Genomic DNA, 12,500 nt, shown 5'->3' on the forward strand with positions numbered 1-12,500 from the left:
TTTTCTTTGAGAACCAAAAGTTTCTGAAAACTGAACAAACGTCTTCGTCCTCACGACGACGGAGATCAACGCCACCTCTGTTTCTCCGGCTCAGCAGCGTCGCCATGGCAACGTGCTCTTTATTAACATTCGAAAAGGGCAGTTATCCTCTATTCATATCTATCCACAAGACCAAGCTAATGGGAGCAATTGAAAAGGGAAATCGGACGCTATTCTTGTGTCTGCGTGGAAACGTCTTCCGTCAGTTTCACAACACGTTGAGTTTCATATCATTTCTGCAGCGTCACGTCGTTCCTCATCTTTTCCTTTTCTTTTTCTCTTTTCCTTCCAGGGTCCTGAGGAAGTTCCGGTACCTGCTGAACCCGCGGCAGGTTTACAGTCTGGAGCGAGAGGGTCCGATGGGCGGGTGAGTCGGTCCCTGACTGTCCTCTGTGTAGGCCAACGGACGGAGAATCACTCCGGTCCCAGATATCAATAGATCCTTAACTGTGAGGCTCATTTGCACTGGATCCATGTCTGAACGTGAGTGCTGTTGCATCTCCTGGTGAGAGATTCATTACGTCTTGTTCATGGTTCCAAACACGACTACTTTCAGCGATTAGTTGTTTGGTTTGTAAAATGCCATGAAATTTTGAAAAGTGTCGATCGTGTTTTACCCCAAACCTCAACATGACGTTTTGTTTTGTCCACACACCAAAGATCTTCAGTTCACTGTCACCGAGGAGCAAAGAAACCAGAACATATTCACTCTCTGAAATCAGAGAAGTTTGACTTTAGTCGATGGTGTAAAGAGAAAAAGCTTCAGTTTATCAGTTGATGAAAAATAGATTCATGCTACAGTGACGTCATCAGGAGGAAACTGCGTGTGAATATAGAGCAGAAGTACAGTTGTTATAGTTACAGTCATGTCAAGGTGACCTGCTGTGGAGGTCACACACACACACACAAACACACACACACACTGAAATGAATGCTGTAACAAAAAAAATCCCTACGCAGCACAATCACTTTACCTTGAAGGTGAAGTTCTGTCTCTCTCTCTCTCTGGATCGCCCCCTGGTGGCTGCGTCTTGCACTATGACCAGCGCCATCTTGTGCAACCAGACGTAGGAGCAGCATTGGACGGTACCAGCCGCCAATCACACTGTATCCACGCCCCCAGTACGTCCGGTGCTTTATCGTCTATGGACGATAACGTACAAAATGAACATCATGCGTTGTAGAAAGACTTGAAACTAGAGAATGAACCATAAACTCCTCAGGGAGATGTTTTACTGACGAGTCGCCCTCTGCTGGTCAGTTCAGAGAACACAGGCTTCAGACACTTTTCCTACGCACTCTATGTACGACGGCTCCAGAGAAACAACATGTGCATCAACAAACAAAGGTTTTCTTCCTATAAACACGTCTTGAGTCGCGTCTGCGATGACACAGCGTCCGCTGGACAAACTTCTCAAGAGTGAGCTAAAGCCCCAGCTGGGCCTGTTGCTAGGGAGACCCGGGAGGTGGCGAGCTCAGCTGAGAGCAGATTAACCCTCGCCGTGTTCAGATCCTCTGTGCCTGCGCTCGGCAGCAGTAACCGCGTTACATCACCTCCTTTATGGCCCCGGCGCTCAGTTGTCTGAATAATACACCGTGTGCACTTCTTCATGAATGATTACATCATTACTGTGAGTCCCCATTACGACGCACGTTCCACAGAATTGAAACCTATTTCACCTTGAATGGAATAATTACTGCACTGACAAGCTGAACTGAGGCTGAGGGGGTGTGAATGTGTGAATGTGTGAATGTGAGGGTGGATGTCCTTTGTCTCTGTGTGTTGACCTGTGATAGGATGGCGATCCTTAAAGGATGAAGGGTTCTAGACAATGGATGAATGGATCTATGATTTGGTTTTCATCACTTTCTTCCACACATGGCGAGGCTGGGTGTTAGCCCGTCTAGTTAGCTCCGCCACAGTGGTTATGGGATCGGGTTGGTTTGTCTGTTTGTGAGCAAGAGTTCTAAAAAGTTATGGATGAAAGAGTTGTTCAAAGATTGGTCTCGGCCATGACAACAGGTGAATTAATTTTTCAGGAGAGATCCAGATCGAGCTCTTGTGTTAAAAACAGGTTTCCCCACCTTCTCCTATGATATCACAAATTAATATATGTATGAGTTAAGATTGAGTTGTACTTGACAAACCTCTACAGATAAACAAGACAGATTAAAAGTTGGGATGCAGGATCGTCGTCATCAGACTGAAAGTCTCCGCTCATATGTTCATATTAAACATGGGCCTGGTGTTGGAGGGTCTGTGGTCTGTGGTCTGGTGTTGGAGGATCTGTGGCCTGGTGTTGGAGGGTCTGTGGTCTGTGGCCTGGTGTTGGAGGGTCTGTGGCCTGGTGTTGGAGGGTCTGTGGTCTGGTGTTGGAGGGTCTGTGGTCTGGTGTTGGAGGGTCTGTGGTCTGTGGTCTGGTGTTGGAGGATCTGTGGCCTGGTGTTGGAGGGTCTGTGGTCTGTGGCCTGGTGTTGGAGGGTCTGTGGCCTGGTGTTGGAGGGTCTGTGGCCTGGTGTTGGAGGGTCTGTGGCCTGGTGTTGGAGGGTCTGTGGCCTGGTGTTAGAGGGTCTGTGGTCTGTGGCCTGGTGTTGGAGGGTCTGTGGTCTGGTGTTGGAGGGTCTGTGGTCTGTGGCCTGGTGTTGGAGGGTCTGTGGTCTGTGGCCTGGTGTTGGAGGGTCTGTGGTCTGTGGCCCATCACTGTGCAGGACCAGGTGGTCGGCAGATGAAAGCGACTGTCGACACCTTTGTCCCGACGCAGATTAAACGTCCCTTTGAAGGAGCGACGGCTCTGTGACCACTGTGACTGTGGAGAGGAGGGAACGCAGCTGGAGAGGACATTGATTCAACTCTCTCTCTCTCTTCCCTCAGACCATCACACATGAATATGAATTCTTAATACACTTGAGTTTGAGATTTTGGCGCCTTGTGTTGAAAACCCCCCCCAAAAAAAGATTGATCGTGATGATTCAAATCTTCTGTTCTCTCAGGCTCAACTTCTTCCACGACGTCCCGGACTTCCGGGTTCTCGCCTGCGGAGGCGACGGCACCGTGGGCTGGATCCTCGACTGTATAGGTACAGTACAACGACTCTGTTCATATCACGACACTACGTTTTATACGATGTCAAGCGCTTCTTTTTAAATGATCGTTCCAGATTATTACGACTTTGATCTTGTATTCTTCCTTTGTACAAACACAAACCTTTTTCTGCCGTCGTGATGACACTGTAGCTTCATTACTTAGACCTGTGCCATCTGTAAAAAAAAAGGGAAAAAGAAAAGAGTCAGTCGGGGCGACGGATACGAAGAGTCAGCAGATCGGACGGTTGTAAACAAAACTCCAGGTCAGCCAAACTCTATCTGCCAGAGCAATAAAAGTGATGAGTCGTAATTATGCACACATCACATAAACTGTACCGTCGTGCAGCTGTTGGAGGAAAAAAGCATCAATGGAAATTTCCTCTGAGCCACAAAGTTAATTCATAAAAACAGTTTCAGTGGTCGCACACGCCCAGAGGACTGAATGGGGAAGATAAAGAAACTAATGTCGATTTACTGAGGGCGGAGCTTCTTGTTGCTGCCTCCTCACGTACTCGACCATTACACACAGTTATGTAGAAGTAAAACAGTTTTCATGATATGTTTTATGCAACGTTTCAAGGTTTCCTACAATTTTAAATTAAGAGACCACACTGTACTCGGGTCCAGGGACCATTTTTAAGCATATCAAATTCTCGTCTTTCTGACATTCGTCAACGGTTTTTATCTTTATCAATTGTGAACATTAATACTTAAAACTAAATCCCTGGCTCTAGTTTCACCCAACATGATAATACATTACGTTACATTACATTCATGTAGCAGACGCATTTGTCCAAATGGACTGACAATAAGTGCATTCAGCCATGAAGACGTGACCCAAAAAGTGAAAGAATTAGGAGAGAACATAAACATTTATCAGATGGACAAAAACAGCTGATTGTGCTCATTTGAGATTTCAAAATTAATTTTTTGTTGTGACGGAAAAATTTATGACGCTGACGCCGAATCAGGAAAACGGAGATCGTGTACGTCTCACGCAGAAGTATTTATCCAGAGCTAAACATATTGAGGGGATTTTTCAACAAGTGGTCAGTGCATTCGCATCCCCCCAAATAAAACCTCCCTTTCACGGTCAGGTCGATGTATTCAACTCTCTCAGAATCACGTGTCGGTCAACCGGACTAAACATTCTAACAGTCAGGAGAGAAATCTCCCCGGCATATATCACCAACATCTTCACTCTCCAAATGAAATGGTTTGACAATGTGGCGGAATTTACTCTAAGCTGAATTTTCCAATCTGTCTGATCGTCTCAGTGCTCGTGTTTCTTGCCTTCATCAGAGTTGGAGTGACGTCAGGAACCTTGTTCCCAAATCTTCATCAAGGTCTGTTCAGCCCAGCGAATCTAACACGGAGCCGTTTGTCTTGCAGATAAGGCGAACTTCGCCAGGCACCCTCCAGTGGCCATCCTGCCTCTGGGCACCGGCAACGACCTGGCACGCTGCCTACGCTGGGGCGGAGGTGAGACACCAACTGACGGCTCGTTCATTACGAGCTCCCGCTGCAGACGCACGAGGTTACAAAGACGTTTACAAAGATATAAAATGTGTCGGACGGAGACGGATCGGAGACCGGTGCATGAGATGATACACCATCTCCAAAAATTCCCTTTTTCTAGATCGATGAACTCATGAAGAGTCTTGAATTCTTTTCCTACATTTCATGTCGCTGAAGTGAAGATTTGGAAGAAGCCGATGTATAAATATAATGACACTGTCAGGTGTTTTCTTTCTAACCTCAGAGGTCGTTAGGAGGAAATCATGACGTCTAACTAACAATTCCAGAAATGAGGCGTTCAGGAACAGAACGGTGAACAACATCCATTTATAGATTTCCCACTTTACCTCTTGGACGTCAGGGGAAAAAGAAAACGATGTCAGATTCACTGATCAGTTTAAACGCTGGTTGGTCGTGAGCGTAGATCCAGGACGAGTCTCTGAAGTGAGATGCAAGAAGCCGGAAAGTGTTGTGCAAGTTGTCTGGAAACTAAGTGACGGGAAGAGGAATGTGGGAAACTCTTATGTGTCAAATTAAAAACTGTTAATATGCAAAGCGCTCGTGCTGTAAATCCTCTGCCAGCCATCGATCTGTTCCAGTGCTATGGACGAGGAGTCGTGGGAGTGGCTGCTTACGACTGTTGGATTGTTGCTGCTCAGCACTTATCCGGGCGTATGAATGATATTTTGTCAATAAGCGGCCTCATCCAGGCGGCTTTGGGACATATCGTCTTTCCCAAGAAAAAACAAAACAATACACTGACGTGAAGGAGCTGGAGTTGAATGAATGTTTATTTTGGCAGTGAGACAGTTGGTCGATCCACCACTTCCATCTAAAGGAACAAGGGCTGCGATCACCAGTTGTTGTCATTATTGATCAACCATTTGATTATCAAAATAGTTGAGTTAATTCATTTCTAGAGATGGCTGAAATATCTCAACAACTACATGCTTTTTTTGTACCAACATTCATCTCAATAGTCAACCAAACATTACTCTACTCAAAAATACTGCTAACATAACATGACTATATACAGTATATATAAATAACACAGTCAACAACTAAAACTCTTTACAATGAAACCCCCCCCCCCCCACATACGCTGATGCAGATCTTGGTCTGGTCCAATTACTGGACGTCTGTATTTAAGTCGACTCCGCCCTCAGTCACATGTTTTGCCCAAACCAGGAAGTAGGACTGACGGACACGGTAACTCCAAGACAAAGAAAACTGAATTACTCCAACAAACACTTACGATGCGACTCCAAAGAAACTAACAAAACCTGTGAGAAGGATGTGATGAGGGTGTGAAACCTTTAACCTTTTCTTGAATCTGAATTTTGTTGTGGTGAGGGAGTGAATTTAAACATTTGATTTTGATTGTGTGGCTGTGATACAGTATCTCATTCCAAAACCGTGCTCTGACGGCCTCCATCTTCTCTGAAGCTTTAGTGAGGTCGGACGATAAGACCTGGCTTCAGTTGGTGTTTCAGTTTGTCCAAGAAGTGCTGGACGGTGTTGAGGTTAGAGAAACGTGAGCATTGAGATTTAGACCAAAGTTGACGGGGCTTTACTTTTGGACATACTGTACTGTGTTTTCCTTCTCCACCTGACCGTTGCTCTCTGGCTTCTCTCGGCAGGTTACGAGGGCGGCAGCTTGGTGAAGTTCCTCCGGGACATCGAGCACAGCAGCGAGGTGGTGCTGGACCGCTGGAACATCGACATCGTGCCCGACGACAAGGAGGAGAAGGGCGACCCCGTCCCCTACAGCATCGTCAACAACTACTTCTCCATCGGAGTGGTAAGGATTTAGCAGTGGGACAGAATGTCTTGACGTGGTGTTTAACATCTGAACTGTAAATGAGGCTTTACACCAAAGCTAAAAAACTGAAAATGTCAATGGTCAGTACAACCACTGCTCGACGTGGGGAGGTATGCACCAGTACGGCGTACCGGAACTTCTACATTCGACTTGGTGGAGCACCTTTACTTTCTCTTACGTACCGGAACTTCTACATTCGACTCGTTGGAGTACCTTTACTTTCTCTTACGTACCGGAACCTCTACATTCGACTCGTTGGAGTACCTTTACTTTCTCTTACGTACCGGAACTTCTACATTCGACTCGTTGGAGTACCTTTACTTTCTCTTACGTACCGGAACTTCTACATTCGACTCGTTGGAGTACCTTTACTTTCTCTTACGTACCGGAACCTCTACATTCGACTCGTTGGAGTACCTTTACTTTCTCTTACGTACCGGAACCTCTACATTCGACTCGTTGGAGTACCTTTACTTTCTCTTACGTACCGGGTCTTCCCGCAAACTTGTTTCTCTTCATATCAGATTCCCAGGAGGCACCACGTCACTGACGAAAACAGAAATTAGCAAACTGTAACATTCGTGTTTAGACAATTTACTGGACGGGTTACACATTTTAAATAAATGCATGTTAAAGCAACGCTAATGATCCGTGCACACATACATCGGCCTGCAAGTTTATACAGACGTTCAACAGAGTGGAAACATGTCTGATCTTTCCCGTTAGGTGAAAGTTTGTAAAGACGTAGGTCAGAGTTAACTCAATAATCTGAACAACACCTTTAAATGTGTCAAACTAATTCAAAACTAAAAAATATCACACAGCGTCAGATGCTTTTGAACCTGTAGCCATGTGCCTCAGGCATGATCTCATGAAACGTGATTGAGACGTCGTTGTTCCAACAACAACAACCCGGTGAGAAAGATCATCTGGTCTTTGTGGACGTGGAAGCAATTAGCAGATTCATCGGTGGATGTCTGCTCCTCTCGGGAAGGTTTCCTCTTTTAATTGGAGGAAGGAAACATGTTGCCAAGGTTCCAGTTGCTTAGCAACCTTTCTCTCTTTTTTTAATGGTGATGGAGATGCTGGTACAAAGGCTCAGGGACGCTCACACGGAGTTGGCAAACAAAAGGCCTCAGTGAAGTTACTGTTCCTCACTTAAGGATGTTTAGTCTTTACGGCAGCAAAGGATTCAATGTAATCTGGATTATGTTATGAGATTACAAAAAATACGTGACTATAATCAAACCAACATGTGTTATTAGATTATCGTTACATTTTGATGATGTCTTCAAAATAAGGCAATTTTAAAATCACAATTGTTTTTTAAATATATATAAATATGTATATATATATTACTGTATACATTACTCAACAGTATACAATCTGAGGTTGACAGATTTGATATTGTTTTATTTCTTTTTCTATGATTTAAAGATAATGATAATGCGTTTAAAATGCTGAATGCTACATTTTATTTGTGTTGAAAATGTTTTTGAAGTTTAAGCAGTTGTAAAGATTTGATTGGTGTAACTCAAAATTTTAACGGTCCATTTTTGTGGAATAGGTTCAATTATTTTCAATGTTTGATTTTGAAGTAATCCACAAGTATTCAGATTAGATTACTGTTATTTCTGTAATCCAACGGATTGTGTGTTCAGTAACATTTCAAAGTAATCTGACCCTAACCTTGGTGACAACCACCAATAATCTTATGCATTAAGTTAATTCCTCTGTCTTCAGCTCACAGTCTTTGCAGACTCTCTATATACAGTTTGCACACATTTCGGTCAGAACACCATCGTACAGTACCTGACCTGTAATCAGAGGCCCAGTGTACATTTCAGAAACCAGACTCGTAACCTTGGTGTTTTTGCCAAACTCAGAAGCTGAGTCATCACCAGCTAACAGCTAAAGCAGGAGCCATCTGCTGGGGCGGTTTTTTTCTTCTTCTTCTTAAAACATCCGAGCATGATTAAGCCGATAAATGGAAATAAAAGCCAAAGTCGTCACATACACGAGCACATTTGACTATAAATAAACGGAGCAGACATATGTGCGCAGGTCGACGTTTTGGCAGAAGACGAAGAAGCACAGTGATGTTACACAACCTCCCCCCGCTGGTATCTGCACATACAATATGTCCTGAATGTTTCTGTCTCCAAACGACGAATCCTTCTCCTCCGATCGGAGGGTTGTCTGACAGAGTCACATGGAGCCAGACAATAGTGGTCGACAGGTCGTCTTGGTTCAATGACGCTTACTGCTTCATTTTTCAGCTTCTTTTCTAACGCTGTCAGTAGTTTGTCTCTCGTCATTGTACAATCAGACAAAGTCATTTCCAGAATTTGGAAGGAGTTGCATGAATTTGCATTATTATTATGATTAAGTCAAGTCGGATTTAAGCCAGATGAGAAAGGTCCTAATGAGGAGATCCATTGTGTGTGTTGCTGTACTGGCAGTTTCTGGTCAAAAGGCCTCTTCAATTTGATGAAACCTCTTTTTAAATCATCAATGTGGGACGATTGAAAACTTTAAAGGAGACATATTCTTCTTTTTCAGTATGTCCCTTTCCTCGAGTGTTTTATAGGTTTTTTGTGAATGCGAAAGTTCTTCAAAGTTTAAAAGCCCAAGGTTTGAGGTAAAGGGAAAAAACACTGAAGCTCCTGACGCTCCTCAAACGCCTCGTCAGTCATCCAGACGATAACATAGTGATGTCAGGATGTTGCGGAAGTGCATAAGTCACGCCTAGCAGCTAGTCTGACACCCCCCCGACCAATCCAGGTAAAGTGAGAGCGAGAGAACTTCCTACATGTGCTGGAAAGCGGTTGACCAATCACGACAGAGTGAATCCAGCTGGCCAATCAGAGCAGACTGGGCTTCACTGGGAGGGAGGGGCCTTAAAGAGACGGAGGCTGTGAAAGAGAAGCTGATGAACATTAGAGCGTGTGAACCTTTTTAAGTCGTAACCCAAATGAAAAATTATGAACCTGAATATGAGCAGAATATGTTTCTCCTTTAATATTGTGAAGTTGAACAGTTGACACATCGCCCAGCCTCCTGGAGCCATGGCGACAGATGACCGAGTCACCTGAGCAAAGTGACCGCTCTCTGACTCGCACCGGTCGCTGGTGTCGCCGCGAGTAACCTTACCGCAACAAATCTGGTTTTACACAAACCATACAGGGTTGGCACTTCCTCCTGCCGGTCCCCATCGCACGACCCTCTCCGCTCCGAGGGCTCGGTTGCCATGGAGACGGGAGGGGGGCTGGCAAGGCCGAGGGCTGAGAAGCTTCCACAGTCGTCGTCTGTCCTTCGTCTCGCTGTGACACGGTGTGTCTGGATCACTCACAACTGTCAATCAGACGGACTGTTTCAATCTGTCACTCTTAGGTGAGACGAGACTTTCGTCATCCTCACGGGGGCAAGAGTCAGTTCTTCTGTTTGTGTCTTGTAAGTGAAAAGCAGCATTCGTTTTTTACATTTCGTGTGTGTGTGTGTGTGTGTGTGTGTGTCGTGGTCAAAGGAGCTGAGGATTCGGCAGGTTCACCCTCGGTGCTGTTGGCAGCGGCAGTGAGCTCAGTGAGGGGGCTGCAGCACAAAGCCTCCGCCTCTCCTGCTTATATAAAACATACACTGTCGCATTTTCATACAGCTTCCATTAGCTACAACACAGACACAGTTACACACACACTCGTGTTGATAACGCGTGTGTGTGTTGGAGTCGGTGGTTCAAACAGAAACTAGAAATTAGTCAAGTCGCCTTGTCAGTTGATTGACAGCTAGAACTGTCCAATGGCTGCAGGTCGCAGGTGGACGTGCAGGGGACGAGCTCCCTGTCAGGCCACGCCCCCACCAGCTTGTTTCCAAAAGACCAAGAACCCAGTTTCGTGGAAATCAGTTCAGTAGCTTTTGCCTAAACAAACAACCAAACACACACACACACACACACACACACACACACACGACCGTCTGCAGGTTCGGTATCGGTGCCTCCGCTCGACCTGCAGCCTGGAAAGAATCTAGTGAGGAATCTGAGAGAAGGAAATCACACCATGTCAGCAGCCATTAAAGATGCCACCTCGTGTTACAGTGAGGAAGCTGAGCCCTCTGCAGCGTGTGTGTGTGTGTGTGTGTGTGTGTGTGTGTGTGTGTGTGTGTGTGTGTGTGTGTGTGTGTGTGTGTGTGTGTGTGTGTGTGTGTGTGTGTGTGTGTGTGTGTGTGTGTGTGTGTGTGTGTGTGTGTGTGTGTGTGCGTGCGTGCGTGCGTGCGTGCGTGCGTGCGTGCGTGCGTGCGTGCGTGCGTGCGTGCGTGCGTGCGTGCGTGCGTGCGTGCGTGCGTGCGTGCGTGCGTGCGTGCGTGCGAGATGATTCCCAGTGTTGACGGTCGATCTCTATGTGAACCACGATCCCTGACGTTGCCTTTAACCGGGCGGGTGCAGAGTTTCCTGCTGCTGCTTCTTTTCTGATGCTCATATAAGTCGCGGTCTTTCTTTCACCTGATTGGTGAGTCGACCGACGTGACGAGGCTTCACCGCAGACCTCCGCTGACAGCGGGCGGAGAAGACACTTTTATTCTAGGATAAAATGTCACATGACAAGTTCCCTTTAGGAGCTGCTCATCGGTTTGTGACCTGAAGCCTCGAGTTTGGCATTTTGACCAGCGCCATCTTGGCTTTTTGAAACCAGAAGTAACCATATTTGGAGGAGCATTGGACAGTACCAGCTGTCAATCACACTGTATCGACGCCCCCCAATACATCTGGTGCTTTATGGACTATTTGACTGTAACTGGACCATAATGTACAAAATGAACATCATGTTATTGAAGAAAACTTGTAACTAGAGATTGAACCACAAACTCCTCATGAAAATGTTTTACTGACGTTATGAATCAAGTGAGAAGTAGAGTTACGTTCTCATAGAGTCGCCCTCTGCTGGTCAGGACACAGAAGACAGGGAAGATGGTTCAAAAGCGTTTTGCGACTTTTTATTATTTTCATGGTTTTCAGATGCTTTGACTTCGACTCCCTGATATTCCTGCATGTAACTGTGTGTGTGTGTGTGTGTGTGTGTGTGTGTGTGTGTGTGTGTGTGTGTGTGTGTGTGTGTGTGTGTGTGTGTGTGTGTTAGAAGGATGCAGTAGTGCTGGCACAGGCTGAAGGTCAGGGGAAGTATCGGTGACAGGAAGTCGGCGTCTGCCAGGTTCAGACCAGGTTACCGCGGTAATGAATGACCGTGCTGAGTGACACCTGGCGACGCTCGCACACACGCACACGCACGCACGCACACACACACAAAAAACATAGTTCAACTCTAACGTAGGTTTCTATAACATCAATAAATATGACCTTGTCACCAGCTGTAACCACGTCTCCCCGCTCTCCTCCGTCGTCCCCGGTTACCTACGGGCCGACAACAGGATGGAGGATCAGTGTGTTTAGTCAGATTCTAACCCGGCGGTGACATTTCTCTTTGACACCAAACAAGCCGAGCCCCCTGGCGGAGGCCAGTGAAGCACAATAGTGAGAACCTGTGCGTGTCCCACCGAGGTGACATTATACAGCCAGCGTTTTGTTGTTGTTGTTGTTTTGTCACTTTCGTTTGCTCTTCTCTTTTTTTCCCCGTCCGACAGCCCCTCCCCTCTCGCCCCCTGTGCAAAACTTCAAACGGCAAGATCAAAACAACCTTCATCCTCACGCAGGCGACGATGGGCGACGGCAAATGTCACATATTGTTACTGCCAGATTTATTTGGGGGGGGGGGGGGGCGGGGCAGGGGTCGTACTGCTCAGCCTGCGGCGGGAGAGCGACATGAAACAGGCCCTGGTGCTTTGGCCGTGGCCCCTGGTCCAAACTCCCTGACTCCACGAAGGACCCTCGGGCCGGACTCCGAGGGACCTCCCCTCTCGGAGCCGTCCCGTGTTTCCTCACTGACCTTGTCGTGGGAAACCGCAGCTTTTGCGGTTTGACCTCTGCGGGCGAGGGGAGTCTCACGTGTCTGTGGGTCCACTGCAGATGAATCCTGCCTCGCCCGCT

At 46.5% G+C, this 12,500-nt stretch overlaps 1 protein-coding gene and 1 long non-coding RNA gene across 8 annotated transcripts in view; one reads left to right on the forward strand and one right to left on the reverse strand.

The window, feature by feature from the left end:
• LOC118282680 (diacylglycerol kinase beta) overlaps positions 1 to 12,500 on the forward strand; it is a 68,381-nt gene that overhangs the window by 28,143 nt on the left and 27,738 nt on the right. For all 7 annotated transcript variants that reach the window (XM_035603972.2, XM_035603969.2, XM_035603973.2 and 4 more), the window contains 4 exons: positions 332 to 406; positions 3,031 to 3,116; positions 4,516 to 4,605; positions 6,282 to 6,442. In XM_035603972.2, the coding sequence (XP_035459865.2) occupies positions 332 to 406; positions 3,031 to 3,116; positions 4,516 to 4,605; positions 6,282 to 6,442 (412 nt within the window). The remainder of the gene's footprint in view (positions 1 to 331; positions 407 to 3,030; positions 3,117 to 4,515; positions 4,606 to 6,281; positions 6,443 to 12,500) is intronic.
• Positions 1,134 to 5,226, reverse strand: LOC118282681. Its single transcript, XR_004784325.2, has 3 exons — positions 4,989 to 5,226; positions 3,245 to 3,297; positions 1,134 to 1,182 (listed from the first exon to the last, which is right to left on the reverse strand). It is a non-coding gene; the product is annotated as an uncharacterized LOC118282681 (long non-coding RNA).

Source organism: Scophthalmus maximus, chromosome 14 (genome assembly GCF_022379125.1).
Source record: "Scophthalmus maximus strain ysfricsl-2021 chromosome 14, ASM2237912v1, whole genome shotgun sequence".
NCBI lineage: Eukaryota > Metazoa > Chordata > Actinopteri > Pleuronectiformes > Scophthalmidae > Scophthalmus > Scophthalmus maximus.